At 41.9% G+C, this 27,874-nt stretch overlaps 1 protein-coding gene and 1 non-coding gene across 5 annotated transcripts in view; one reads left to right on the top strand and one right to left on the bottom strand.

Annotated features, from left to right (window-relative positions):
• The window catches only part of IGFL2 (IGF like family member 2), a 123,082-nt gene that overhangs the window by 62,998 nt on the left and 32,210 nt on the right, over positions 1–27,874 (bottom strand). Inside the window, exon 1 of one of the 4 annotated variants that reach the window (XM_054466268.1) lies at positions 18,895–19,010. The exons of the other annotated variants lie outside the window; for them this stretch is intronic. Coding sequence (XP_054322243.1) covers positions 18,895–18,979 — 85 coding nt within the window. The 5' untranslated portion in view covers positions 18,980–19,010. Of the gene's footprint in view, positions 1–18,894; positions 19,011–27,874 lie in introns of those variants that run through there. 4 annotated transcript variants of the gene reach the window in all.
• LOC129020286 (uncharacterized) lies at positions 8,598–12,999 on the top strand. Its single transcript, XR_010124815.1, has 4 exons — positions 8,598–8,655; positions 8,767–9,037; positions 9,621–9,682; positions 11,699–12,999. It is a non-coding gene; the product is annotated as an uncharacterized LOC129020286 (transcript).

Genomic DNA, 27,874 nt, shown 5'->3' with positions numbered 1-27,874 from the left:
GAACAGAGATCTGTGAGGGACAGGTTGAAATCGTTGACTACCTGGATCTGATCAACTCAGCAGGCAGTGGGACAGAGTGTACCTTTCCCCTGGCCTAAGTTGGTTTGGGTTCCAGTCCCAAGAAAAAATTCTATCCATCTCTCCCTCCCTTTCTCCCTCCTTCCCTTTCTTCTTCTTTCCTCTCCCTCTCCCTCCTTCTCTCCCTCTATCGTTTTCCCTCCCTCTTCCTCTCCCTCTCTCTCCCCTTCTCTGTCACACTGGCCCTCAATCCTGTAACTCTATTCAAAACCCCTCACCACTTCACTTTCTCTTTGCCACACCACGTGAGGAGGGGAAGCCTGTGGACTTTTCTGTCATCTGTGTGTTTGGATATGTGAGTCTATCAACTTTGGGTGCTGGCTTTTTAAGGAGAGAATTGACAGCACGTGGAACCAAAGTTTGTGTCACTTATGTCCCAATGAATTTTTTTCTTTCTGTGCATTTAATTCAATATCTTATTTTCCCATGCAACCCACTGGTTGGCCTCTTGTAAAAAGGAGAGACTTTTGCCTATGGTTCCATGAAATGGAAAGGGATCATTTTCTTTTGTAACGTGGCTTGGCCCCCCACAGCTATACCACACGGAGCAAGGTCACCAAAGTTGCTCAGAAAAAGAGAACCCAAAACCCTAGCATGCCAGCAAAAGGGTAAGAGTTTCTTACCAGCCAGGCTTCTGGACTTTCTCTGTGTGTGTGTGAAAACTGGTTAAGTGAATGGCAAAATTCACTGTTTCCCTCCTCTGCAAGGCTTTAACCCATTTCCTGTTGGCCAAGAATATTCTTATCTTTAATACTAATGTAAAATCGTATACATTTCTGTGACGTTAGTATTAGAGACAAGTTCTGTTTAGAAATAACTCCAAGAACAGTTTTGTTTTTGTTGTTGTTGTTTGAGAGGGAGTCTCGCTCTGCTGCCCAGGCTGGAGTGCAGTGGCATAATATTGGCTCACTGCAACCTCTGCCTCCTGGGTTCGAGAGATTCTCCCACTTCAGCCTCCCGAGTAGCTGAGACTACAAGCATAGGCCACCATGTCTGGCTAACTTTTGTATTTTTAGTAGAGACAGGGTTTCACCATATTAGCCAGGCTGGTCTTAAACTCCTGGCCTCAAGTGATCTGCCTGCTTCAGCCACCCAAAGTGCTGGGATTACCAGCATGAGCCAAGAAGGGGTTTTTATGTTTTATTTTCACATTGAAAATCAGTCATATTCGCTTCAGCCTCGAAGAGCATGTTTACATAAAATTAAATGGGTGTTGACAGCAAACCAGACCTAATAAAAAAAGAAGTCGATAAACCTCTGAGACAGAAATTATTAAAACATTAGAATGCTCATCCTTTCCAAAGCCAAACAATGTTTACAAAAAAATTTCATCTGAATTCCCATTTTTACATTTTGCTATTTTTTAGGAAGAGGGTTCAGAAAATTACTTTGGAGCTCTTAAAGCTGACTGCACAAATACTGTTGAGTAAAGCTTAATGTAGTGTAGTAAGGAGAGAAATTTTTGTCTATTATTAAAATTTAAAACAAAGCTACTGTAAATGAACCAGACACTACCTAGAAAAATTACATATAAATCAATTGAACAGAGTCCATCAACAGATAAAGCTAATAATGGAAAACTGAGATGTAAGAAAAGTAACATGATACATTAGAAGAAAAGGGATCAAACTAGTCAACAAGTAATTTCAGATTCAATAGGACATTCATTAGCAAGAAAATTAACTTAGACTCAGCATGACATCTTATAGAAAAAGTTATATGTGAATAAAAATGACTAAAAAGAAAGTAAAAATATAGAACTATTCATAGAACTTTAAGTTGGAGATGGCCTCCTTACGTAAGTGGAAGCCAAAAAGTGGAAAGAAGATGTAGGGCAGTGGTGAAAGACACTGCTGCATAAAAATTTAAAATATCTCAAAAAAGAAGACTCCACCAGCATTACTGAGAAACAAACACAAAGGCTTGAAAAACATGCAAGGAAAACATATAACAGACAAAAGGTTAGTATCTCCAATATACAAAGAGCATTTATAAATTAATAAGAAGGAAGCAAACAACCCAAAACAATTTTTCTGAATAGTGTATCATTATTTACAGAAAAGGAAATATACATCATTAAACATAAAAGTAATGAGAAATACTGGGAACCTTCATCCAAGCTCGTAAATTTCTTCTAATCTTAGTTCTTGCTCACTTTATTTTTTTAATTTGGAACCTACCAAAGATAATAAATTCCTCTTTTTGCCACAGCTTAAGCTAGTTTAAACTGGCAAGCAACCACTTACAAGTAACCAGTTTATAAACATAATGAAAAGGTGCTTCCAAGAACCTCGATATACAGCATGTAGACAAACAAATGCCATATTTTAAATAATATGGTATATTCTTTAACTCATCATCTGATGCTTGCTGGGGGAACTAAAAGATTTATCAAAACTCTAAAGAAGTTATTGCCCTGTGAGATAATGAAAAAGGCTGTTTTATAGGAAACATGTACTTCACCCGCTTAGTTCAGGAGACCATACCCTGTAATATTTGGTTTAAATAAACAGTGAACCTGAACCGTTGAAACTGCATGCAGTCCATCTCACATGCAATTACACCCATAGGCTCAAAATAAAGGGATGGAGGAAAATCTACCAAGCAAATGGAAAACAGAAAAAAGCAGGAGTTGCAATCCTAATTTCAGACAACGACTTTAAACCAACAAAGATCAAAAAAGACAAAGAAGGGTATTACGTAATAGTAAAGGGTTCAATTCAACAAGGCCTAACTATCCTAAATATATATGCACCCAACACGAGAGCACCCAGATTCAGAGAGCAAGCTCTTTGAGACCTTCAAAGAGATTTAGACATCCATACAATAATAGTGGGAAACTTCAATACCTCACTGACAGTATCAGACAGATCATCGGGTCAGAAAATTAACAAAGATATTCAAGACCTGAACTCAGCACTGGGTCAAATGGGCCTGACAGACACTACAGAACTCTCCACACAAAAGCAACAAAATATACATTCTTCTCACCACCACATGGCACACACTGAAAAATCGACCACATAATCAGACACGAAACACTCCTCAGCAAATGCAAAAGAAGTGAAATCATAACAACCACTCTCTCAGACCACAGCACAATCAAATTAGAAATCAAGACTAAGGAATCTGCTCAAAACCATACAATTACATGGAAATTGAATAACCTGCCCCTGAATGACTTTGGGGTAAATAATGAAATTAAGGCAGAAATCAAGAAGCTATTTGAAACTAATGAGAACAAAGATACAATATACCAGAATCTCTGGAACACAGCTAAGGCAGGAGTAAGAGGGAAATTTACAGTACTAATTGCCCACTTCAGAGAGCTAGAACTCAGCTTCACAACATAACATCACAACTAAAAGAACTAGAGAACCCAGAGCAAACAAACCCCAAAGCCGGCAGAAGACAAGAAATAATCAAAATCAAAGCTGAACTGAAGGAGACAGACACACACACACACACCCCCCCCCACACACACACACACACATCAAAAGATCAACAAATCCAGGAGTTGGTTTTTTGAAAAAAATTAATAAAATAGAACACTAGCTAGATTAAAAAAGAAGAGGGAAGATCCAAATAAATACCATTAGAAATGAAAAAGGGGACATTACCACTAACCCCACAGAAATAATAACCATCAGAGAATATTATCAACACCTCTATGCACATAAACCAGAAAATCTACAAGAAATTGATATATTTTTGGACATATACACTCCCAAGATTGGATCAGGAAGAGATTCAATCTCTGAATAGACCAATAACAAGTTCTGAAATTGAATCAGCAATAAATAGCCGACCAACCAAAAAATTTCCAAGACCAGATGGATTCACAGTTGAATTCTACCAGATGTACAAAGAGCTGGTACCATTCCTACTGAAAGTATTCCAAAAAATTGAGAAGGAGGGACCCCTCCCTAACTCATTCTATGAGGCCAGCATCATCCTGATATCAAAACCTGGCAGACACACAACAAGAAAAGAAAGCTTCAGGCCAATATCCTTGATGAACATCGATGCAAAAAATCCTCAAGAAATCCCGGCAAACCGAATCCAGCAGCACATGAAAAGCTAATCCACCATGATCAAGCAGGCTTTATTCCTGGGATGCAAGGTTGGTTCAACATATGCAAATCAATAAATGTGATTCATTGCATAAACAGAACTAAAGACAAAAACCACATAATTATCTCAGTAGATGCAGAAAAGGCTTTTGATAAAAATTCGACACCTCTTCATGTTAAAAACTCTCAATAAACTAGGTATTGAAGAAATATACTTCAAAATAACAAGAGCCATCTGTGACAAACTCACAGCCAACGGAATGGGCAAAAGCTGGAAGAATTCACCTTGAAAATTGGTACAAGATAAGGATGCCCTCTTTCACTGCTCCTATTCAACATAGTATAGGAAGTCCAGGCCACAGCAATCAAGCAAGAGAAAGAAATAAAGGGCATCTAAATAAAAAGAAAGGACATCAAACTATCCCTGTTTGCAGATGACATGATCCTGTATCTAGAAAACCCTACAGTCTCCACAAAAGCTCCTTCAGCTGATAAGCAACCTCAGCAAAGTTGCAGGATACAAAATCAATGTACAAATGTACATCTTTTGTACAATGTACAAAAATCACTAGCATTCCCATACACCAACAACAGTCAAGCCAAATCAGGACTGCAATTCCCATTCACAATTGCCACAAAAAAGAGTAAAATACCTAGGAATACAGCTAACCAGGGAGGTGAAAGATCTCTACAAGGAGAACTACAAAATAATGCTCAAACAAATCAGAGATGACACAAAAAAGTGGGAAAACATTCCATGCTCATGGATAGGAAGAATCAATATCGTTAAAAATGGCCATACTTCCCAAAGTGTTACGGGATCCCTGGGGTGTCACTTCACCAACCAGAAACTTCTGTGGCCAGTGGCTCCTTTGCTCGAGTAACCAAATACCACCTGTACCCCAATAACTTACGAAAAAATTAAAAGTAGATTTTTTAACATTTTAAAAAAGTAAAATTAGTGACTCTAAAAAAAAAGAAATTGCATGCAGTCTGTCTGTTGTCTGTCAATCAAACATCTATCTAATATCCAACCACCCATCCATCCATTATCTATCTATCTACCTACCTACCTACCTACCTACCTACCTATCTACCCACCTACCTACCTACCTATACATCTTACCTATCTACCTATACATCCGTTTAAGAACAATTTTCTGGGAGGATTGATAATTTTCATTAAATCAGCAAAAATTGTCTGGGACCTAAATTATGTTGAAACTTAGTGCCAGACAGAAAGTTATTTCTTCCTTCAAGAAAATTTAGACTAAGAATGATTGCCTATGACCTAAATTGTCAATAGTTCATGGAACAAGATGTGTATATTTTGTTCTTTCTTTCTTCTCTCTCTCCTTCCTTCCTTCTTCTTTCTTTGCAACAGCATCTCACTCAGTCACCCAGGCTGGATTACAGTGGTGCCATCACAGCTCACCACAGCCTCGAACTCCTGGGTTGAAGTGATCCTCCCACCTCAGCCTTCCGAGTAGCTGGAACTGCAGGCATGCACCACCATGCCCAACTAATTTTATTTTTGTTTTCTGGTACAGACAGGGTCTTGCTTTGTTGCCCAGGCTGGTCTTGAACTCCTGGCTTTAAGCTGTTCTCCCGTCTCAGCCTCCCAAAGTGCCAGGATTACAGGTGTCAGCCACTGCGCCCAGACTGTTTTGCAGCTTTCTTAAGAAAGCACAGTTGAGGAGAGAAAACACTAAAAGCTTGACACACGCCAGCTACTGTGCTGGGAGCTTTTCAAGTGTGACTTCATCTGATCCTCATAAATATACTAAGTTTCAAATTAGAATGACTCTCCTCCACTCAGAGATGTACATATATATTCTACATTCCCATACCCTTGAACTAGTGATGCATCTTATCATCAATAGGGTCTTGCAATAGCTGTCAGACAAGCAGAGTGACATAGCCGCTGCCACTTGTACAGGGACGAACTAAGTCTTCAGGTTAATATTCTTGACACTTCAATTAAGTTGTGTGGATTGCTTACGTTTCATGTGTTGAGTGTAACTGTCATTTTAAATATCAGAAAACACCACGATTTGGCTCGTGTGTTGTGTATGCAGAATGACACATTAATAGAAGACCACGACGTAAATTCACTGTTAATGAAGCACATGCTCATTGTTTTAGGAATGAACCCAAGTACATATTTTCTTGCAGATCAACAACCAAGTGCTTTATGGGGCACAAGAAGATAAAGGGATGAAGAGTATCACATTTTGTTTCTGAGATAGGCACAAAAGGATTGCCTAGCACAAGGAAAACAACATAATGAAAGGCAGAAGGAGTTGTCAAAATCTCTAGGAATAGATGAAAGAAAATTCAAAGAAAGAAGGGGCTAGTGTCACCAGTTCAGTGATAACTTGCAGTATGGGTGTCAGCAGCTTAGAATAAAACCAAACTGTGCATGACCAATGCTGTTGGTAGGACTGAGAATGATGTTGTGTAAGAAAGCACAGGGACCAATCTGGGGCTGAAAGATGATTCACAGGAGGCAGCTCCAAATGTGGAGACATTTTAAGAAATCTACAGATTTATTTCCCATATATTTTTATTTTTCTATTTGCCTTCCAAAAGTCTACGTCTCAACATGTTGCAAGAAGCTCTGTTAATAAGTATAAACATTCTAAGTGATGAGATTGCATCTTAGAGTTGTAAAACAACAGTGTATCTTTCAATAACATCTTAGTGTTAATGAGATACAACATAAGGATTTCTCTAAATGATTATCATTATAAAATGCATTAAAAATTATCCCTTCAAGCTGCCCCTTGCCACTTCTGTAAGATGAAAAATTAAGTATACATTAACTTCCCAATGCCCAATAGTAAAGCTGAAGTTTCATTTGGAATAAGAATGATAATTGTATATTAAAGATATTATTATTTGTCCTTTGTATTTTACCTAATCAAACTCAAACGTTTCTTTTTAACATTTGGTAGTAAACAAGCTGACAGCCTGGGCTCACTAGGAATCTTCACATTGTTGGCCTTCTTAGGTTCCGGGGTAGGGAAGAGCAGCCTTGTGCATCCAAATCACACCCCACACCTCCGCACATGTACAAGAAGCTAAGAATGAAGCTCAGAAAAGGAGAACCATTTCAAAGGCTATGGTACAGGCTGGATGAACTTAAGTCAGCAACTCTTCCCTATGCTATGCCAGCAAGTGAAGGATGGAAAGTCTGGCCAATCCTTGGACATTTTCTGATGGAATTATCACACGTCCATGAAGGCTGAGGTCCTTTCCACAGCTTTAGGATTATTTGAATTTGTCCAAGCCCTTCCCTAGCTGGCACTTGCCTGGCAGGCCTCAGTTTGCCCTGCCCTTTCCTCTGTCTGCACACCAAGTACTAAACACACCTAAGTACTACATCACATATCATTGGCCACTAATATAATACGATTATGAAAAGCAGATGTTTAGTACTTTCCCTGACCACGTAACTAAGATGCTAGAGGTGTCTGAATCCTCACGCCAAGCACACCAGGAGATTTGGGCCATTGCTATTCTCCACCCCTACTCCCCTTATTGGAGTTTCCAGAGCCGTGGCTCATCTGCTAGAGCAGGTGAAAACTCTAATGACTCCAGAGCAAAAAATAAAGTGGCTTCAGAAAGGGTCCCCTTGACATTTCCAGAGACATCATGCTTGGGGAATTTAGAAGAAGCAAGTATTAGGAAGGGGAGCATGTGAAACCAGATGGGGAAGTGGCTGAAGCATTCTCTCTGATTGGAGCTTAGTTGGGCACTGTCTCCTCATCAATGTTGGAGCTTGAAAACTCTCAGAAGCCTAACTTGGAGTAGGATCAGCTTACACTCATTCACCCTGAGGTCTGCAATAGTATACGGAGAATGCAATGAGTCAGTCTGCAACTTTCGGCTCTGTGGTCCCTTACGCCACCCAGTCTCCTCCTTAAAGAAACTAAGGAATGTGCTTGGGAGACTTCGGTTATCTTCAAGGAATGTGCTTGGGAGACTGCAGGTGGCATGATCAGCAACCATCCAATCAGTAAACTTACCAGGGTAACAGACAAGCCCATTTAGGCTGTCTCCATAAGTTCCAGCCTTTTACCACTCTTCTTCAATTCTCCTAGAGCCTCTTTGGAAGCATGAGGCCACGATGCTGCATCTTGGGCAAGTAGGACCCCAAATCCAAACATCATCTCATCTCATCCCCAGTGCAGTTCCCAAACCTCAACCCGATTTATTCCTCTTTATCTCTAACATTATTCCAGCCTCCTGTGCCCTACTAGTCACCTCAAAGGGTGACTGAGCGTGCTGCTCAGGGCCTGCCTGAACAGGATCCCATACAGACTTAGCCCCAAGTGATAATCTCCACCTTAAAACCACCCTAACCTCTGTTTGTTGGTTGGTTGGTTTTTTCCATAATTGTCACATTCTCAGCTCCATGTTCCAACCTTTTTTCTTTCTCCCTTAGCTCTTGTCTGCTGGACAACAGTCTTCCTCCTCCAGTGTTCAAAAGGAACTACAGGTAAGGACAGGACAGGGAAGAATGAGGAGGGAAGAGGTGATGTTGGGAAAAGAGACTGGGAATTGAGTATCTGTTCTTCCTTGGATGTACACCATCAATGTCTGCCCCCAGATGCTCCTGTTGGCTCAGGACTGTGACTGTGCCAGCCGGCGCCCAGGTGTGGGAACAAGATCTATAACCCTTCAGAGCAGTGCTGTTATGATGATGCCATCTTGTCCTTAAAGGAGACCCGCCGCTGTGGCTCCACCTGCACCTTCTGGCCCTGCTTTGAGCTCTGCTGTCCCAAGTCTTTTGGCCCCCAGCAGAAGTTTCTTGTGAAGTTGAGGGTTCTGGGTATGAAGTCTCAGTGTCACTTATCTCCCATCTCCCGGAGCTGTACCAGGTAAAGGCCCCTACCTTGCTCTTAACTAAAGGAATGACGGAGAGATGAGGGATACAGAGGGCTTGAAGAGGAACTCCTGTTTGTGGAGTTCTAAGGGCAAAAGAGTCAGGCTGGTGGGAGCAGGGGAAAGCAAAAAGAAGAAGCAGATAAGCTATAAGTCTGCCTTTCTTCATGGTCCAGGACAAATAGCCCTCCTGCATAAATAACTCACAATCTTCTTGCACCCAGCTATCACCAGATCCTCAGCTGGCAGAAAAATGCAAGCCATGCAGTTGCCTTCCTGATGTAAAAAACTAACATGCTAAATAATCCAGTGTCGGGAAGACAAAGATGTTTTGCTTCTCTGAAGAAGGTTATAATAATATACAGTATATGTATATGCAGGGAACAATTGGTCAAAAGTGGCTTTTTGTTTCCCCAAGGGGAGACTGGCTTTGTAATTACAATTTTTTCCTTATTTTACTTAAAACTGGTAGAGTCTAAGTATTGTATGAAGTGTCCATGATTCTGTCAGTAAATTTGAGCACATTTTTATTAGTTAATGTCAGTTTAAGTAGTCCTTTTGTTTGTTTCTATTTTTAAGGTGAATTTTAAATTCTATCTGAAATCAGTAAGATACCTTGAGAAAAACTGCAGTGAGAGGAGGTATGTATCCTTTTTCAGGAGGAACTGATATCTCTGGCTAAATATTTGTCCTTTTATTATGGTTTCTAAGTCAGTTATTTTCTTCAGCTTTAATTTCATAAAATTAAAAAAAACTATTAAAAAAATTCCTGTAGCTGTTGGAATAATTAAAAATTCTGGTGCAGTGGTGGTATATCAATCTTTAGAATTCTTAAGTATTCTAATGTTTCAAGTTGAGGTCATGCTTGGGAAAATCATGTCATAGCATTTACATTATTTTCAAATGTCATTTTTTTTACCCTGGAAAAGTAATGATGTTCATCATAACCCTAGCAGCCTGGATAGTGAGCTAAACAAACCCTTGGAAGATTAAATTTTAATCAAGTAGACTAGGAATACAAAAAACAAGTCCTTCCTCCCCTTCCTCCCACCTTTACAATCTTACTGGAAAGGTGTTCAGAAATTAAAATTTGTATTTGCTAAGACTTTATTCTGTTGGGGGTTTTAAGGGGTAATACATGTAATGTAAAATGTACATAAACCATTGCAGTTTTTTGGGGCATTTTTCCATGCATCAGTAAGTTGTCTGACAGTAAACGACAATGTAACTTACAGAAAGTAATTAAAAGTTATATTCAGAATAATAGCAATCAGGCCTTGGATGTTCTTTATTAAACTCTTTTCAGGCAGTAAACTTTACCAAAAAAAATCTGTCTTTTCTAAAGTTCTTTTGCTAAAACTGTTGACTATGGAAAACAAACAACAAAAAGGAATGTTTTTAGTCTGCTGCTATTATTAACATTTGTTATCTGTATCTTTTGGCTCAGGAAATGTCTTCATCTATTCGTTCCATAAGCCGATCTTTAACAGGGTCACCTAGCTCATTGGGCTGTGTAAACAGATGTGCTGGGAGAAAATTATAATATTCAGTATTTGTCCTAAATATCAAAAATATTTTGACAAGTTTCTTTTTAAGATAGTTTCTAAAGCCTTACCCTGACTAAAGATGTTTTGTACAAATTATATATAGCCTGCCTGATCTACCAACATGGCACAGAGAATCACAATCAACAATGTGGGGAAAGTCAGCGCAATGGAAGTGGATGTACACTTTTTATACTGAGGGCTTAAACCAAATTGTCTTGGAATTAAATGTGTATTTCTGCAGCTTTCAGTACAGAGAAAAAGAAGAAAGTGAAGCTGTGTCAGTTTTAACATTAGCTATATCACAGCATGTTTTAAAAAGATAGATGAAGTCATTTACATAAAGGTACAGCATTGAAATACTATGTTGTGTTTGTTTTTACATTTTTACATTTTAAAAATGCAGTAAAAGCCAAGTTAAATTTCATTAAGAAAGAAATATGCAAATCAGGTCACTGCAATCTTGCCATTATCAGTACTGTAAGTAGCTCTCTCCAGCACAAGCACCATCCTATAAAATCCCCAGCAAGCCTTTGTCTCTTTGCAGTCAGGTCCCCACTTGCTGTTTTGCCTTTGCTTTCTTGCAACATATTTTTCTACTTTTTCTAAAAAATCTACCTTTCTTTACCTACAACTGTCTTGGTGAATTCTTTTTACTACCCACATGACACCAACCCCAGATAGTCATCACCTGCGACACCGCTGTTTTATCTCTGGCTAATTCTGAAATCTTTCCTGTCTTCTCCTTGTCTTTGTCTCATAATTCCTCAATTTTTCTTTCTCCACAGCTAAGAGAAAATAATACTTATCTCAGTGAGCTGTTGAGATGCATCTCGGGAAGATGCTCAGGCTATGAGTGTTGGAGCAAGTGGGATGGGAGGAAAATCTTAGAAATTTTCTTCTTTTTCTTTTTTTTTTCAAGACAGGATCTCACTTTGTCTCACCCAGGCTGGAGTGCAGTGGCATGATCTCAGCTCACTGCAGCTGCAGCCTCAACCTCCTGGGCTGAAGTGATCTTCCTACCTCAGTCTCCTAAGTAGCTGGGACTACATGCACATGCCACCACATCTGGCTAACTTTGGTCTGTTTTTTGGTTTTTTGGTTTTTTTGTAGAGACAGGATTTCATCATGTTACCCAGACTGGATTCAAACCCCTGAGCTCAAGCAATTTGCCTGCCTTGACCTCCCAAAGTGCTGGGACTATAGGAGTGAGCCACCAGTATAGTGGTGCCTGGAACTTTCTAAGCACTGAAAAATGTACATGTTCCATCAAATGTGTATCTTGCATGCAAGTAAATTATTTTAAAAAGGGCTATAAATTGGATATGAATTAAAAATAAACCTAAGGCTTCTTAAGTTTATTTTTTTAATTTTTAACTTTAAATTGACAAATTATAGTTGTATTTATGGGGTGCAGCATGACTGATGAATTCAATGTGGAATAATTAAACTCAAGGAAATTAACATATCTATTACCTTCAATATTTCTCATTTTTTTGTGGTAAGAACACTTGAAATTTACTCTCTTACTAGTTCTGAAATAGACAATACATTGTTTTTTTACTGTATGCATCATGCTATGCAATAACCAAATTATAGAAGTTCATAATATCTGTATCTCCTTGGTAAATTTCTCATTCATATCCCAAGCTGAATTTCTGATTTCTCTGTATTGGTTTTCAGATTTCTATTGCATTGCATTTTCTTTAAGATCAGTATTTTTAATTCTTTATCTGGCATTTTGAGGAATTCTTTGTTATTGGGATCTGTTGCTGGAAAATTGTTATGATCTTTCATGTGGTACCCTATCTTCCTGCTTTTTCATGGTGACTGTGTCCTTCTGTTGACATCTACACATCTGGTGCAGCAGTCAAGTCTGTTAAAGTCAAGTTTGTTAAAATTGCTTTTGTAGGGGATAATTTTTTCCTGAGGATATATGTTGTTAAGACACTTTGATTTGGGGCACTGTGATAGGAACAGGAGGCAGGGAAATTCTAGGCAGAAAAGGGCAGGGTCCCTGGTAAGAGACCCACCCTCGAGGCTGGAACCATGGCCCAGAGGGGGAACTTTACATCCCCGTTTTCCTGCTCAAATGTTGCCTTTTCCAAAACCACCCCTGGCCTGCAACCCCCCCACATCCTGTACCCATAAAAACCCCAGCCTCCACTGGCAGACAGCAGACAAGGGGAGAAGAGGCGAAGCAGCTGGACATCGGAGACTACAGTTGAACTTCAGAGAGAAGCAACTTGACTTCAGAGGGATGGCTCGATGGCATAGCTTTGGAGAGGAGCCCAGCTGGGGATGGCCAGACTTCAGGGGAAGAATACCTTCCTGCTTCATCCCCTTTCCAGCTCCCCTTCCCGCTGAGAGCCACTTTCATTGGCAATAAAATCCCCCACATTTACCATCTTCAATTCGTTCATGCAACCTGATTCTTCCTCGACACTGAACAGGAGCTCAGGATACAGAGGGCTGTCACATCGAGCTGTTCAACACCTAAGCCATTCATGGATGGCAAAGCCAAAAGAGCACTGACTGTAACACTCCCTCTGAGGCTTCATGGGTTGTGAGCATGCCCCAGATGCTGCTGCAGGGCCAGTACACAGTTGTGCTCCTGCCAGTGCCCAAAACACACCCACCCTGGCTCCTGCATCCCCTTCCCGGCAAGCTCCACCCCCACCCACCCCCCACCCCACCCCACCCACTGGTGAGCAAATGAGCGCTACAGGCTGAGTGAGTGAGGCACCCCTGTCACAAGTCTTATGAAGGGGTTAGGGAAATTATCCCAATTGACCTGCAATAGAGTGGTCTTTGTATGACTTCTTTGGCTGTATTCAGGGTCAGCAGTATCTGTGATTTCCTCAGTGGCTTAAGCTACAGCTGTTAGTTGAGGTTGTAGTAAAGTTTAACTGCGGACTTAGATGTCAACTGAGCCAGCCTTTGGCCCCAGTAGTGGCAGCAGTGGGATGAGAGTGACTGTTTTTAGGCCCCAGAGCAGCATAACCTGGCTCCAGTTAGTGGGTTCTAGGGACTGATTCTTGGGCCTCCAGATGTCTGGCTTAGAAACTAGTAGGGGGAGCGATGATCCTTGTGTGTGGGCAGGTTCTCAGATCTCTGGGCAGCTGGTGTGGCATGGGAGATAGCAATAGCAGTGGTGGAGCAGCTCACTGGGACCCCAAGCCCTCCATGTTGATGTTACAAGAAGATGCAATCAGTTGGCAGGCTTGTCCCCAGTCCCACAGTCACTTGTAGCACTGAAGTGGTCATTGTCCTAAGTGTGGTGTACCCTGGAGAGCTTGGACTACCATGTTTGGTAAGAGAGCTTGGTCTGCCCTGTTCCTCTCCCAGCAGGGTGTGGAACACATCACCTCAAACTCACCTGGAGGGCGGGGCACAGCCAAGTGTTAAACTCTCAAAATGGTGCCAGCTGTGGGCTTGTGACCAGACAAAACAGAGATCCCTCTCAGAAAGGCATCATCCCATAGCAGGGTGTTGAGTATTATCTTGAGTATGTATAAGAGAGCCTGGACTCCCTGTCCCTCCTAAACCGGGCCACAGCTGCAGCCATGTCAACTCAAACTGAGGCCAAGGGCGGGGCACAGCCTGAACTTAAACTATGAAAACTGCACCTTGGGCCTGCAACCAGAGAGGCTGAGATCCCTCGCAGGCAAGCAGCATGGGCAAGAAGCTATGGGGAATGCAGTCTGCTCACATCTAAGTCTCAACTGCAGCCTTCAGCAGGGCGGCAGTGACCCTCCCAGGGGTGCATGGGAGTGCCTGGTCTCCCCTCTGCCTCCTTGCAGCAGCACAGTGGCAGCAGCTGTCTGTAGATACCTGATGTCTGGGCTCTCAAAATGGTGCCCATCTGAGGCTGCCCAGGGTTCAGATGCCTGTGGGAGTGTGTGTGGGTTCCCTTTCTGGAGCAACATCTATGGGCAGCTTCATATGTCAGGCCCGAGGCCCTAGTGAGTCCGGGGCTTCTCCCACAGCCAAGATTATAAAAGCCCATCTGGGAGTGTGGAGCCCAGGGGCTTTCTCTCTTATTGCTTCCCCACATCCAGGAACCTCTCCCAGCTCAGTCAATCCCAGGCGGGCAAGCTGCCTCAAACCCTCTGCTTACTTCTAGTGCTTCCCATCTCTTCTCTGGTGAACCCCAGCATTCTCTCCCAGACCATTTGTTTGAAATGTGAGTATCTACTTGCTATTCTGGTTTTCTCTGTGGAGGAGACACACATACCTGCATCTATTCAGCCATTATGATTCATCTCCAAAGTCTATTCCAAGTTATAGAAGTTTGAAAGGCTGCTTCTAGACTATCGGTGGTTTAACGTTAAAGACATTTATGAACACTAAACTTCTCTTTAAATTTTTTTATTGTTTTAATTGCCTCCTGTTTACCTTGTTTATAAGAAAAGGATTCCCACCCTAGGGCTGTGGAGATGGCAAAACACAGGACGTTAATTCTGGGTGGATGAAATCAACAGTAGATTATTAGCCCCACGTATGCTCACAGCCTGAGGGAGGACACTGCATGCTAAGTATGGCCACAAAGGTTACATTTAGGAGCACCTAACAAGCAGGGACTACGGAAGGCAGGCTCTGTAGTGTCAAGAGAGTGAGGTGGTCCCTGGTTCCTGCAGGAGGAAGTGCTATCTCCATTCTGGGGCCTGTAGTCCCAAGCAAGATTCATTTTAAAAATGAACAGATGGTAGTCCGGGCGCGGTGGCTCACACCTGTAATCCCAGCACTTTGGGAGGCTAAGGTGGGTGGATCACGAGGTCAAGAGATCGAGGCCATCCCAGCCAACATGGTGAAACCCCGTCTCTACTAAAAATACAAAAAAATTAGCTGGGCTTGGTGGCACGTGCCTGTAGTCCCAGCTACTTGGGAGGCTGAGGCAGAAGAATCACTTGAACCTGGGAGGTAGAGACTGCAGTGAGCTGAGATCGTGCCAGTGCATTCCAACCTGGCGACAGAACGAGACTCCATCTCCAAAAAAAAGAATGGATGGATTCACAGAATGAATGTGACTGGGCCGCTTGAGTGATTTCAGGGTCTGGCAGGGAACTGAAACCAGCTATTCAGGAATAAACAGGAACTGTAACCAGTCTCCTTGATAGGGAGGGTTGTTTGGCTAAGGGACCTTATCCACAAGAGCAGAGTGAGGGGAAACTTTGTGGTTCAGACTTGTAAGGCCCTCCCAATGTCCCCAGCTATCAAGGACGTATATAATGTTGGGCCTTAATTTTAGGTCTTATGCAACACTTATGCACGAAGATATTTACACATGCTTGTGCTTTTTAGATAATAGTGTTTGTTGGAAAGGTAGAATTGGGAAACAACAACAAAAAAAGGTAACACAATTCTCCCACACAAACTGAATGTTTTAAATCTCTTGACTAGAAATGCAAATTTTTTTTTTTTTTGAGACAGAGTTTCATTCTTGTTGCCCAGGCTGGAGCGCAATGGCGCGATCTCAGCTAACTGCAACCTCCGCCTCACGGGTTCAAGCGATTCTCCTGCCTCAGCCTCCCAAGTAGCTGGGATTACAGACACCCACCACCATGCCCTGCTCATTTTTGTATTTTTAGTAGAGACAGCATTTCGCCATGTTAGTCAGTCTGGTCTTGAACTCGTGACCTAAGGTGATCCACCTGCCTCAGCCTCCCAAAGTGCTGGGATTACAGACATAAGCCACTGCACCTGGCCCAAAATGCAAACATTTTTAAAATGAATCTTGCTTGGGATTACAAGCCCCAGGATGGAGATAGCAAAAGTTAGAAGTTTGATGTGGGTGGTGAATCTGCTAACAGGAGAATGCTAGGCATAAGGAGACAGATGAAGTTCTAGGAGCTAAACTGGACCTCAGAACCAATGCCAGCAGCAGGAATTGTCAGATTGTCCATCAGTGGTAGAATTTTTACACTGCCTATGTCCCTGTGAAGATCTAATTTTCTTGACTGCAGAAATCTGCCCATGTGTGAGAACAACAGCGTGGTGTAACTTCCTGGGCTATGCCACTCAAGGAAGATTCTCTGAAATGCTGTAGGAGACCCCCTATTGTCAATGTGACACCTGGAAAGCCAAGTGCTGTGGCTCATGCCTGTAGTCCCAGCTACTCAGGAGGCTGAGGTGGGAGAATCACTCGAGCCCAAAAGTTCCAGGCCAGCCTGGGCAATATAATGAGACTCCATCTCTCTTAAAACAAAAACAACCTGGAAACTATACAGGGTGTGTGTGTGTGTGGTGCGTGTGTGCGTGCGTGCTTGCGTGCGTGCGTGCGTGTGTGACAGACATAGCTGAATAGGAAAATAGACACATTCGTAAACTAAAGTTGGTAACAGAAGGGACTGGGGTAGGGCACAATGGCTCATGCCCGTAATCCCAGCACTTTGGGAGGCCAGGGCTGGAGCATCACTTGAGCCTTGAGTTTGAGACCAGCCTGAGCAACAGAGCAAGAATCTTGTCTCTACAATTTTTTTTATATATACTAGCCAGGCTTCATGGCATATGCATGTAGTCCCAGCTACTTGAGAGGTTGAGGTGGGAGGATCCCTTGGGCCCAGGAGTTTGAGGCTGCAGTGAGCTATGATTATACCACTGCACTTTAGCCTGGGTGACAGCACAAATTCTGTCTCTTAAAAAATCAAGCAAACAAACAAACAAACAACAACAAAAAAGAAGGGACTGGAAACCACCAATTCAATCAGAAAAAAAAAATGACTTTTAAGAGAATTCTTCTTGGTCTGGTGCAATGACTCACACCTGTAATCCCAGCACTTTCAGAGGCAGAAGTAAAAGGATCACTTGAGGCCAGGAGTTCAAGACCAGCCTGGGCAACATAGTGACACCTCATATCTACAAAATATAAAAATTTAAAAAGAGAGAAATCTTCCTAACTGCAGCCTCAATTAACCTTTATTCTCTAGGTATATTGAAAACCTTACTGAATAAGCTTAGCTCAATTAAAGCTTAAAATTATTTTAAAAATAAAGTACCTTACATAATGAGAAAAAAATAGTCAAAATAAAGCTCAAGATTTTAAGGCTTCATTTTAGAATCGAATCCTTGTCTACTTTTACTCCAACCAACTAAGTTTATGCCAAACCAGTATATAAAATTTTTACTAGTTATTATAATTGCCTAATTTAATATAAGATAAACAAGTTAGTTAATTTAATTTGTGTAAGTTGTACAATATAAATAATTTAATATAAGTTAAATTCGAGCATGAAAAGATTTACTGGCTCTATTAAAACTAAAAATAATTAGCAAGGTAATGGGTATGTTAATTAGCTTGATTTAATCTTTCCACAAAGGTACCACTGTAGGTTGGTATGCCTTTCCCAGAACTCCATTACATGAATTAGAACATCACATTGTATCAAACAAATGCACACAATTATAATTTGTCCATTAAAAAAATACTAATTGGCCCGCTTCAGTGGCATGCACATGTAATCCCCACAACCCAGGAGGCTGAGGGAGGATTCCTTGAGGCCAGAAGTTCGAGACTAGCCTGTGCAACATAGTGAAACCTCATCTGTAAAAATTTAAAAATTCTTCTAATTAGAATAATACTAATTAAAAATTTCTTTAACTAAAGCAAATGTTTTGGAAAGATTCAATATATCTGAATCAGCAAAGAGACATTGTTCTTATTTGCTAGAGGCAAAGCAATGTATTTTTTTAATTACTAAAATCTAGGATTTCCCAGTCAGACTATTATGTAAATGTCCTTAAACTCACAGCATTTTTACAGAAAACCACAGGTAGATATTGCCAGCAACGCATTATCAATGGTGTCACTGCCAGAAAGACAATGAGAGCTCTTTTCTGTAAGCTCACACTCACAGAGAAAATTCTTTAGTGCATCTTAAAAGATTGAGAAATGAGGAGATATACCTAATGTAAATTATGAGTTAATGGGTGCAGCACATCAACATGGCACATGTATACATATGTAACAAACCTGCATGTTGTGCACATGTACCCTAGAACTTAAAGTATAATAATTAAAAAAAAAGATTGGGAAATGAACAATCCAAAAATAGAATTAACAGTCCCACTTATAACACCAACAAAAGGAAAAACGGACCCATCATCAGTCACCAAGACCTGAGAACAGGAGTGGAAGGCCCTTCACACAGGCGGCAGAGCAAGGAAGCTGTCAGCCAGCAAGCCTCCTGGAGTATACCTGAGATGGGCAGAACTGGGGACATCAGTTCTCTACAGCAGCCCTGCAATGAGGGGCTGGAGTAGTATAGAAAAAATTCCAACACTTTTTGCTGGTAAGTGGCTCTACTCACTCATTTCTCCCTGTCGCTGGTTCCCTTCTTGAAGCTTGAAAATAATCTGAACTTTCCATGTCAAGAGCAGCTGGCCTCCTCCCATACATTAATTTTCTGTATTGGCTAGGTATTGGCTACAAACACAAGATTAAATTACACAGAGAGTCGGGTAGTGAAACTGCTCCCACTCAGGCTGAGTCACCAGATTCTCCCCCTCAGAGGTTTCTGGGGTTGGCTGTTAGCTTGGGTCTGCATAGCTACCTCTCAGAGAACACACTGGCCACAGCTCCCAAGTTGTAGCTGTTTCTGCCTCCCCGACCCAGAACTGCTATTTCCCTCAACATTTCCAGTGATTCGTTGCATTTCATTTTGTCTTGTGTTTTCTACTGATGCTGCCTGATTTTCATTTTATGTGCCTTACCTGATATTTTGGGAGTTATTCACATTTTTAAAATGTATTTTCATTTTCCCTGTAAGAGAGAGCCTGTGTTTCTGGCTTGCAAACCAGGCTGGAGATGGCACCTTCCCCAGAGCTCAGGAATTCTGGGTGAGGATTGAGTGTGGGGAATGTCATGAGATTTAGCCTGCTCCTGTAGGCAAAAGGACCTTTTGAAACACACAAGTGGGGATAGTTAGGTATTTCATACACATAACATAGTTGTGATACAAAAGCCAGAGAAAGATAATCACCAAATATTCTAGGACACTGGTCCTTAATATTAGCATGCATGAGAGTCACTAGGGCTATGGATGAACATAGTTGTAATACAAATGCCAGAGAAAGATAATCACCAAATATTCTAGGACACTGGTCCTCAATATTAGTATGCATGAGAGTCACTAGGGCTATGGATGAAAATGCAAATTTCTGGGCCTCACTCCCAGAGATTCTGATTCTGTAAACCTGTGGGGAGTCCAGGAATCTGCATTTTCAAAAAGCACCTGTATTAGTCAATTTTCACACTGCTATGAAGAGCTGCCTGAGACTGGGTAATTTATAAAGAAAAGAGGTTTAATTGGCTCACAGTTCCGCTTGGCTGGGAAGGTCTCTGGAAATTTACAATCATGGCAGAAGGCAAAGGGGAACCAAGGCGTATCTTACATGGTGGCAGGAGAGAGAGAGGGAGAAAGCGCCACACTTTTTAACCACCAGATCTCAGGAGAACTCACTCACTATCAGGAGAAAAGAATGAGGGAAGCTGTCCCCATGATCCAATCACCTCCCACCATGTCCCTCCCTAACACTTGGGGTAACTCAAGGTAAGATTTGGGTGGGGACACAGAGCCAAACCATATCAGCACCCATGACTTTAATAAATGGAGTTCACCAATAACTTCTGTGAAAATAAAGACTAACCAAATGAGAAAGCAAAGGCTATCTATTCTACAACAAAGAAGTCAGCCACCACCACTTCCATTTTGGGAGAGACTCAAAGACCAGCAGAGGAGGAGGAAAGCTTTATAGTGGAAAAGGTATCATCCTTTTTTTCACATGTTGCCTGATTGGAGGCTGTTGGCATGGGGAAGCTAAGGATAGCTAACTAGATGCACGGCATCCTATGGGATTGGTTTAGGGTACATATTTGGCTTTCCTAGGTTGCTCCTAAGTTAGAAACAGGAACAAAAATTTGGGAAGCTGTCAGTTATTAATCAAGTCCTGGCCATTTGGAGCTGACTGTTACTGGAGTTATTGTTTAGTTTCCTGGATTGTTACTAGAGATAGTCTGACTTCCTACAAGTGTGACTTACAGCAAGTGGCTTCCTGGGATATTTATTGTAGAAAAGTGGGTTGATTTCCTAGGCAGGCTGCTGTAGGTTATGGGTCAGAGTTCTGTTTTTATATGTGGTCTGGCCATTGTCTGTATATTTTGTCTCTCATCTCTGAGAAATACAGCCATAAACCAAGCTCTTTTTGTAACACAGAGCAGAACTTCAACACAGGGGACTGCTTTCTTCATTATTGCTGTTATCTATTTATTGCTGCTTTTTGACAGTGATGATCTCAAGGCTAAAACGGCTCACCACCCCATTTAATTAGGGTAGTTCAGGGCTCTAACTTACATGCTTTACACAACTATTGCCTTCTTAGGCATGGCAGATAACAAGCATGGAATATTATTGCTAGTCTTGGCTTTGTGGTATAAAGTTGGTTTTCATACAGCTCCCAGAAAGCTCTCTATAGACATCAGTGGAGCCAAAAGTCTTCAAGCTTTATCCCATCTTATTTCCTGCTTCTCTTGTGTCCATGGGTCATTGTCTTTCCTGTGACAACTCAGGTTAAAGATAAATCTTGGTTTTTTCTCTTTATGGCTTCCACAATGCTTATCTTCTTTGTCGTAATCCTGGATATCTACGTGGATTCCATTTGTTCAGTCAAAATGGAAGTTTCCAAATGTCCCCACGATAGATCCCTTCCTGTTTTTATTAGTGCTTTGGAAATTTCTGAATACATCCAACAACAGTCTGACTTCAGGCTATGAACAAAATGGCATACCAGGAAAGTGCAGAACACATCCTGTCTGGAGGAGTGGTAGTGAGTGCTAGGTCTTCATTTTGTCTACCAATGTCTTTTCATCTCCCTCTAAGAGAGGACGGAACGCTTTTTGCCTCTGTAGAATCATTCTATGATGTGTTGACCAGCAGTCTGGGTCTCATCTCAGATGTATTTCACACACTCTATGACTGCTGTGTTTTAGTCATGATATTTATTGCTGCCCTGATGAAAAGATGGAATGCAATGGGATTTTTCTCCTATGGGTGCACCCAAATAGAAATTCTCTCTCAATTTATTAATAGACTTTTTCTTTTTTCCAAGAAAATTCCATTTGTATTTCAATTGGTATTAAAACAAACTTACAAGTGTTTTGAAGGAACTGACCTCTTCCCTAAAATGCACGTTTCCACTCTGAGCAGCAGCTCTAATGCACTGTATTTCCTTGACACCATCACCAAGTATGAGCCACATCATTGATTTGATAGCAGATTTGTAAAAACCAAACCAAAACATTACATTACATCCAGAATGTGATGATTCTTCCAAATCACTTTCAGCCACTGGCAGCAATCACAGTGACAGGCTGTCCATTCCCACTCCTCCTCTGCAGGCTTAAGCTATTAGAAAATCTATTCTCTAACATATTTGAAAGTTCTAAGGTCAAACAAGTTTTAGGGCTGCTTGATTCAGCTGCTCATCCATGTCCTCAAGGTCCCAGCTTGTGTTCATCTCTGCTTTGTGGTCCTGACTGTACTGGTTTCGCCTCCAGGCTCCTGGCACATGGATGGAACAGTTCTGGTATCACATCCAAACACAGCAATGTCCAGAGATCCAAAGAGATTCTCAGTCTTTTTCTTAGGAAGGAGGGACCTTCCTAGAAGCCCCATAGCTTTTTTCCTTTCTCATTGGAAAAACAGGGTCACTAGTCCACTCTGAAACCAATTTCTGACACGGGGTGGGGGCCACTATAATTATTTAAGGCCAAACAGAATGTACCCTCAGGTGGTGGTGGTGGTTTTTGTCATAATTGCAGATCTTGGACCTCCAAAATAAATGTGAAGCACAACAAAGAATACTTGCCTATTAGTTAAATTGCCTAATTTAAACTCTCAGTTTTGTTGAATTAGTATTATTGGAAATTAAACTGCCTTTTGAAAGTTAGCTGGGAGCTTCTGACACATAGACGTTCAGCATCTCAGGGATAATTCTCCATAAAAGGAATAAACTGGTCACTCCAATTTCTCCTAGCTTTGAAAGTCATAGAGTCTATTCTGGAGGACTATTTAATGAAGCAGTTTTGAATGCAACAGGAAAAGTTCCATGTAACAAAGCTTTCTGTTTCACCATTTCATCATAACGTAATCTTTTTTATTTTTATTTTTTATTTGTACAGACTCGGGGTATACATTTACAGGTTTGTTACATGGATATACTTCATAATGGTGAGGTTTGGGTTTCTATTAATAGATTTTTCTAATGGCAAAACTTGTTTTTGTGTTAGTCAGTGGCTCAATGGATCCTCTAGGATTAGATACACATATTAACACCAGTCTCAGCTACAGGGCTGGTAGTAAACCTGATTGGTATCTATGCCCATAACAATACCTATTGAGCTTCTCAATGAAGATGTGACTCATCTAATCATAGCCATTAGTATCATATACATGGACACCATGACTGTGAAACTGTTACAGCCATTAATGAGGCATGAGTGCTAGAAGAAAGATGTATTTCCCTATGTTTTGGCAGACACACCTTATCCATTATGCTCACAGAGCAGTGTGGGGGGCTTATTGCTTAACTCTTCTATTCTCTTTTTATTGTCGTATAAATACCTCTCAGTGTTGTCCCATTAATTAAAGATGCCTGTCAGGTTATCAGGTCATCCTTTTGAGACTACCACCAGAATATCCAACAGATATACATACTTATTTTAAAAACTGAGGCTTCATATTATACTGAGACCTTCACTTTTTGATATCATTCTGCCACTGTTGGGACAGGACCAACTGATATAGACGTGACATCCAATGTGCTGGAACAAAGACTAGTACTGCAAGTTGTAGGAGTAAAGACGCTAGATTAAACAATTTAACAATTCAAGTGGAAAAAGGGTTACTTTCAACATATGTCTGATCTAAGAACTGGATTTTATAATGTTCTGGCTATAACAAAACAAACAAAGAGTATGAAGTACTGCAAAAGACGGTACTTATATCATGTAAGATAACTCCACAACTACCCTGGGGTGTGAGCAATAAAGAATAAATGACTCAGTATTTATTTACATTGCTAGAAGTAAAAAAATTATACATAATTATACAGAAACATGTCACCATATTTAAAAAAAAATAAAGCTCCTCATTATTAAATCAAGGAATATTTCTTACAGGAAATTTAAATACAGAATGAAACACTAACTGTGTAAGTAAAATAGTTTTTATTTAAATTACATATAGAAACAGAATTTTAAAATGTAAGAACATGATGTATCATATCATCCTGGAAAAAAGACAAATAGTAATGAGTTCTAATGAAGACAAAAATCACTTCTGGGTGTTTACTTCTTGTCAGAAGGTATCTCCACTATAAACTGTATTTGCATGCTTAAAACAAACACCTACAGTAAACGTTGAACAACTTTTTGCATAGCGAAAGGATAAAATAGCAAAAAAGTTGTATTTTTATGGATTCTCTGTGTATAAAACTGGTTCCTAATTATAACAAGTCCATTAAGCAAACTCTACATTGCCACTTTAACTGTATACTAAATTATTTGGAAAAATTGCAGCCACTGATATGAAACAAGCAATGAGAATATGAAAGTATAATATTACAGTCTTTGATGTATCATAAAACCAACACTGGAGAGCCGCAGGGGGCAAGGGGAGCCCCCACCCTCAGCCAAAAAAGGCACTGAGTGATTGTGTTGTTGCAGAAATCAGGAGGACCAGAGAGACCTCAGGGTGAAATACAGGAGGATCTTTATTGAGTACACTCAGACCCAGCAGACTTAACATCTAAAAACTGGGCCCTGAACAAAGACAGGGTCTTGCTTATACACCTTCTTCTGAGTGGCATGAAAGTGAATGTACAGAAGCAGAACAAAGGCAGTTTATCAAACAGTGACAGGTTCATAACTCAGGTTTATGTGTGTCTCTTGCTATGCGGCCCCGATGGCTGTTATCTAGCTTTTGCTCAAAGGAGTCTTGCCCAAACTTATGTCCTTTGCTGTGGTGCCTAGATGGCTACAATCTAGGCTCACTCGAGTGTGTCTTGTGACCTTTGTTATGCAGCTCAGATGAAAAACAGAAACTTACAGTTATTAGTGTCAGGCCTCTGAGTGCAAGCTAAGCCATCATATCCCCTGTGACCTGCACGTATACATCCAAATGGCCTGAAGCAACTGAAGATCCACAAAAGAAGTGAAAATAGCCAGTTCCTGCCTTAACTGATGACATTCCACCATTGTGATTTGTTCCTGCCCCACCCTAACTGATCAATTGACTTTCTGACAATACACCCTCTCCACCCTTGTGATAACGTACTTTGTGATATTCCCCCGCCCTTGTGAATGCACTTTTTATGATACACCTTCCCCACCCTTAAGAAGGTACTTTGTAATATTCTCCCCCACCCTTAAGAAGGTACTTTGGGCCGGGCGTGGTGTCTCACGCCTGTAATCCCAGCACTTTGGGAGGCCGAGGTGGGTGGATCACAAGGTCAGGAGATTGAGACCATCCTGGCTAACATGGTGAAACCCCGCCTCTACTAAAAATACAAAAAAAATCAGCTGGGTGTGGTGGCGGGCACCTGTAGTCCCAGCTACTCAGGAGGCTGAGGCAGGAGAATGGCGTGTACCTGGGAGGCGGAGCTTGCAGTGAGCTAAGACTGCGCCACTGCACTCCAGCCTGGGCGACTGAGCAAGACTCCGTCAAAAAAAAAAAAAAAGTATTTTGTAATATTCTCCCCACCCATGAGAGTGTACTTTGTAAGATCCACCCCCTGCCCACAAAAAATTGCTCCTAACTCCACTGCCTATTCCAAACCTATAAGAACTAATGATAATCCCACCACCCTTTGCTGACTCTCTTTTCAGGCTCAGCCCACCTGTACCCAGGTGAATAAAAAGCTTTATTGCTCACACAAAGCCTGTTTCGTGGTCTCTTCACACAGACACACGTGACATTTGGTGTCAAAGACCCGGGGCAGGGGGACTCCTCCGGGAGACCAGTCCCCTGTCCTCACCCTCACTCCATGAGGAGATCCACCTACCATCTTGGGTCCTCAGACCAACCAACCCAAGGAACATCTCACCAATTTCAAATCAGGTAAGCGGTCTTTTCACTCTCTTCTCCAATCTCTCTTGCTGTCGCTCCACCCTTCAATCTCTCCCTTCCTTAATTTTGGTTCCTTTCCCTTTCTGGTAGAGACAGAGGAGACGTGTGTTATCCATAAACTCAAAACTCCAGCGCTGGTCATGGACTCAGGAAGACAGTCTTCCCTTGGTGTTTAATCACTGTGGGGACGCCTGCCTGATTATTCACCCACATTTCAGAGACGTCTGATCACTGCAGGGATGCCTGCCTTGATCCTTCACCTTGGTGGCAAGTACCACCTCCCCTGGGTGGCAAGTACCACCTCCCCTGGGTGGCAAGTACCACCCCCTCCTCCTCCATGTCTCTACCCTCTCTTTTCTCTGGGCTTGTCTCCTTCACTATGGGCAACCTTCCACCCTCCGTTCCTCCTTCTTCTCCCTTAGCCTGTGTTCTTAAGAACTCAAAACCTTTTCAACTCTCACCTGACCTAAAACCTAAGCATTTTATTTTCTTCTGCAACATTACTTGGCCTCAATACAAACTTGATAATGGCTCTAAATGGCCAGAAAATGGCACTTTTGATTTCTCCATTCTACAAGACCTAGATAATTTTTGTCAAAAAATGGGCAAATGGTCTGAGGTGCCTGATGTCCAGGCATTCTTTTACACCTCGGTTCCTCCCTAGTCTCTGCTCCCAATGCAACTCATCCCAAATCCTTCTTTCTCTCCTGTCTGTTCCTTCAGTCTCCACCCCAAGCTCTGAGTCCTTTGAATCCTTTTCTACAGACTCATCTGACCTCTCCCCTCCTCCCCAGTCTGCTCCTCGCCAGGCCAAGCCAGGTCCCAGTTCTTCCTCAGCTTCCACTCTCCCACCCTATAATCCTTCTATCACCTCCCCCACTCATAACCAGTCCAGCTTACAGTTTTGTTCCACGACTAGCCCTCCCCAACCTGCCCAACAATTTCCTCTTAGAGAGGTGGCTGGAGCTGAAGGCATAGTCAAGGTTAATGATCCTTTACATCTTAACAAAATTATCCACTACCCTGACTATTCCTGGACTATAGCCACATCTCAGTGCTGCCCTTCTCCACCACCTAAAGCCTCCTTCACATCTTCCTCTTGTATCCCCCAACCTTAACCCACAAGTATGGGACACTTTTACGCCCTCCCTGGCAACCAAGCACACGCCCATTACTATCCCATTAAAACCTAATCATCCTTACCCCGATGTGCTGCTGAGGACACAGCAGAGACATAACAGCGGGCCATGTGCCATCACTGGGAACACAGATTGTCCTCAGGCCTTGATGACTCAGAGAGTCAGGGCTGGGTTGGGGACGCGTAAAGGCTTGGGAGCCCACAGTAGATAGTCAAGGTTAATGCTCCTTTTTCTCTATCAGACCTTTCCCAAATCAGTTAGCATTTAGGCTCTTTTTCACCAAATATAAAAACCCAGCCCAGTTCATGGCCCATTTGGCAACAACCCTTAGATGCTTTACTGCCCTAGACCCAGAGGGGCCAGAAGGCTGTCTTATTCTCAATATGCATTTTATTACCCAATCCGCTCCCGACATTAGAAAAAGTTCCAAAAATTAGATTCCGGCCCTCAAGCCCCACAAAAGAACTTAATTAACCTCACCTTCAAGGTGTACAATAAGAAAAAAGAGGCAGCCAAGTGCCAACGTATTTCTGAGTTGCAATTACTTGCCTCCACTGTGAGAGAAACCGCCACCCACACATTTCTAGCACACAAGAACTTTGAAACGCCTAAACCACAGCAGCCAGGCATTCCTCCAGGACCTCCACCCCCAGGATCTTGCTTCAAGTGCTGGAAATCTGGCCACTGGGCCAAGGAATGCCCACAGGCCGGGATTCCTCCTAAGCCGTGTCCCACCTGTGCGGACCCCACTGGAAATCAGACTGTCCAACTTGCCTAGCAGCCACTCCCAGAGCCCCTGGAACTCTGGCCCAAGGATCTCTGACTGACTCCTTCCCAGATCTTCTCAGCTTAGCAGATGAAGACTGACGCTGCCCAATCACCTTGGAAACCTCCTGGACCATCACAGCTTTAGGTAACTCTTACAGTGAACTGTAAGTCCATCCCCTTCTTGATCAATACAGAGGCTACCCAGTCCATATTACCTTCTTTTCAAGGGCCCGTTCCCCTTACCTCAATAACTGTTG

The sequence above is a fragment of the Pongo pygmaeus genome, chromosome 20 (genome assembly GCF_028885625.2).
Source record: "Pongo pygmaeus isolate AG05252 chromosome 20, NHGRI_mPonPyg2-v2.0_pri, whole genome shotgun sequence".
NCBI lineage: Eukaryota > Metazoa > Chordata > Mammalia > Primates > Hominidae > Pongo > Pongo pygmaeus.
The sequence above is the reverse complement of the archived record's forward strand: the minus strand, read 5'-3'. Positions and strand labels throughout refer to the sequence as shown.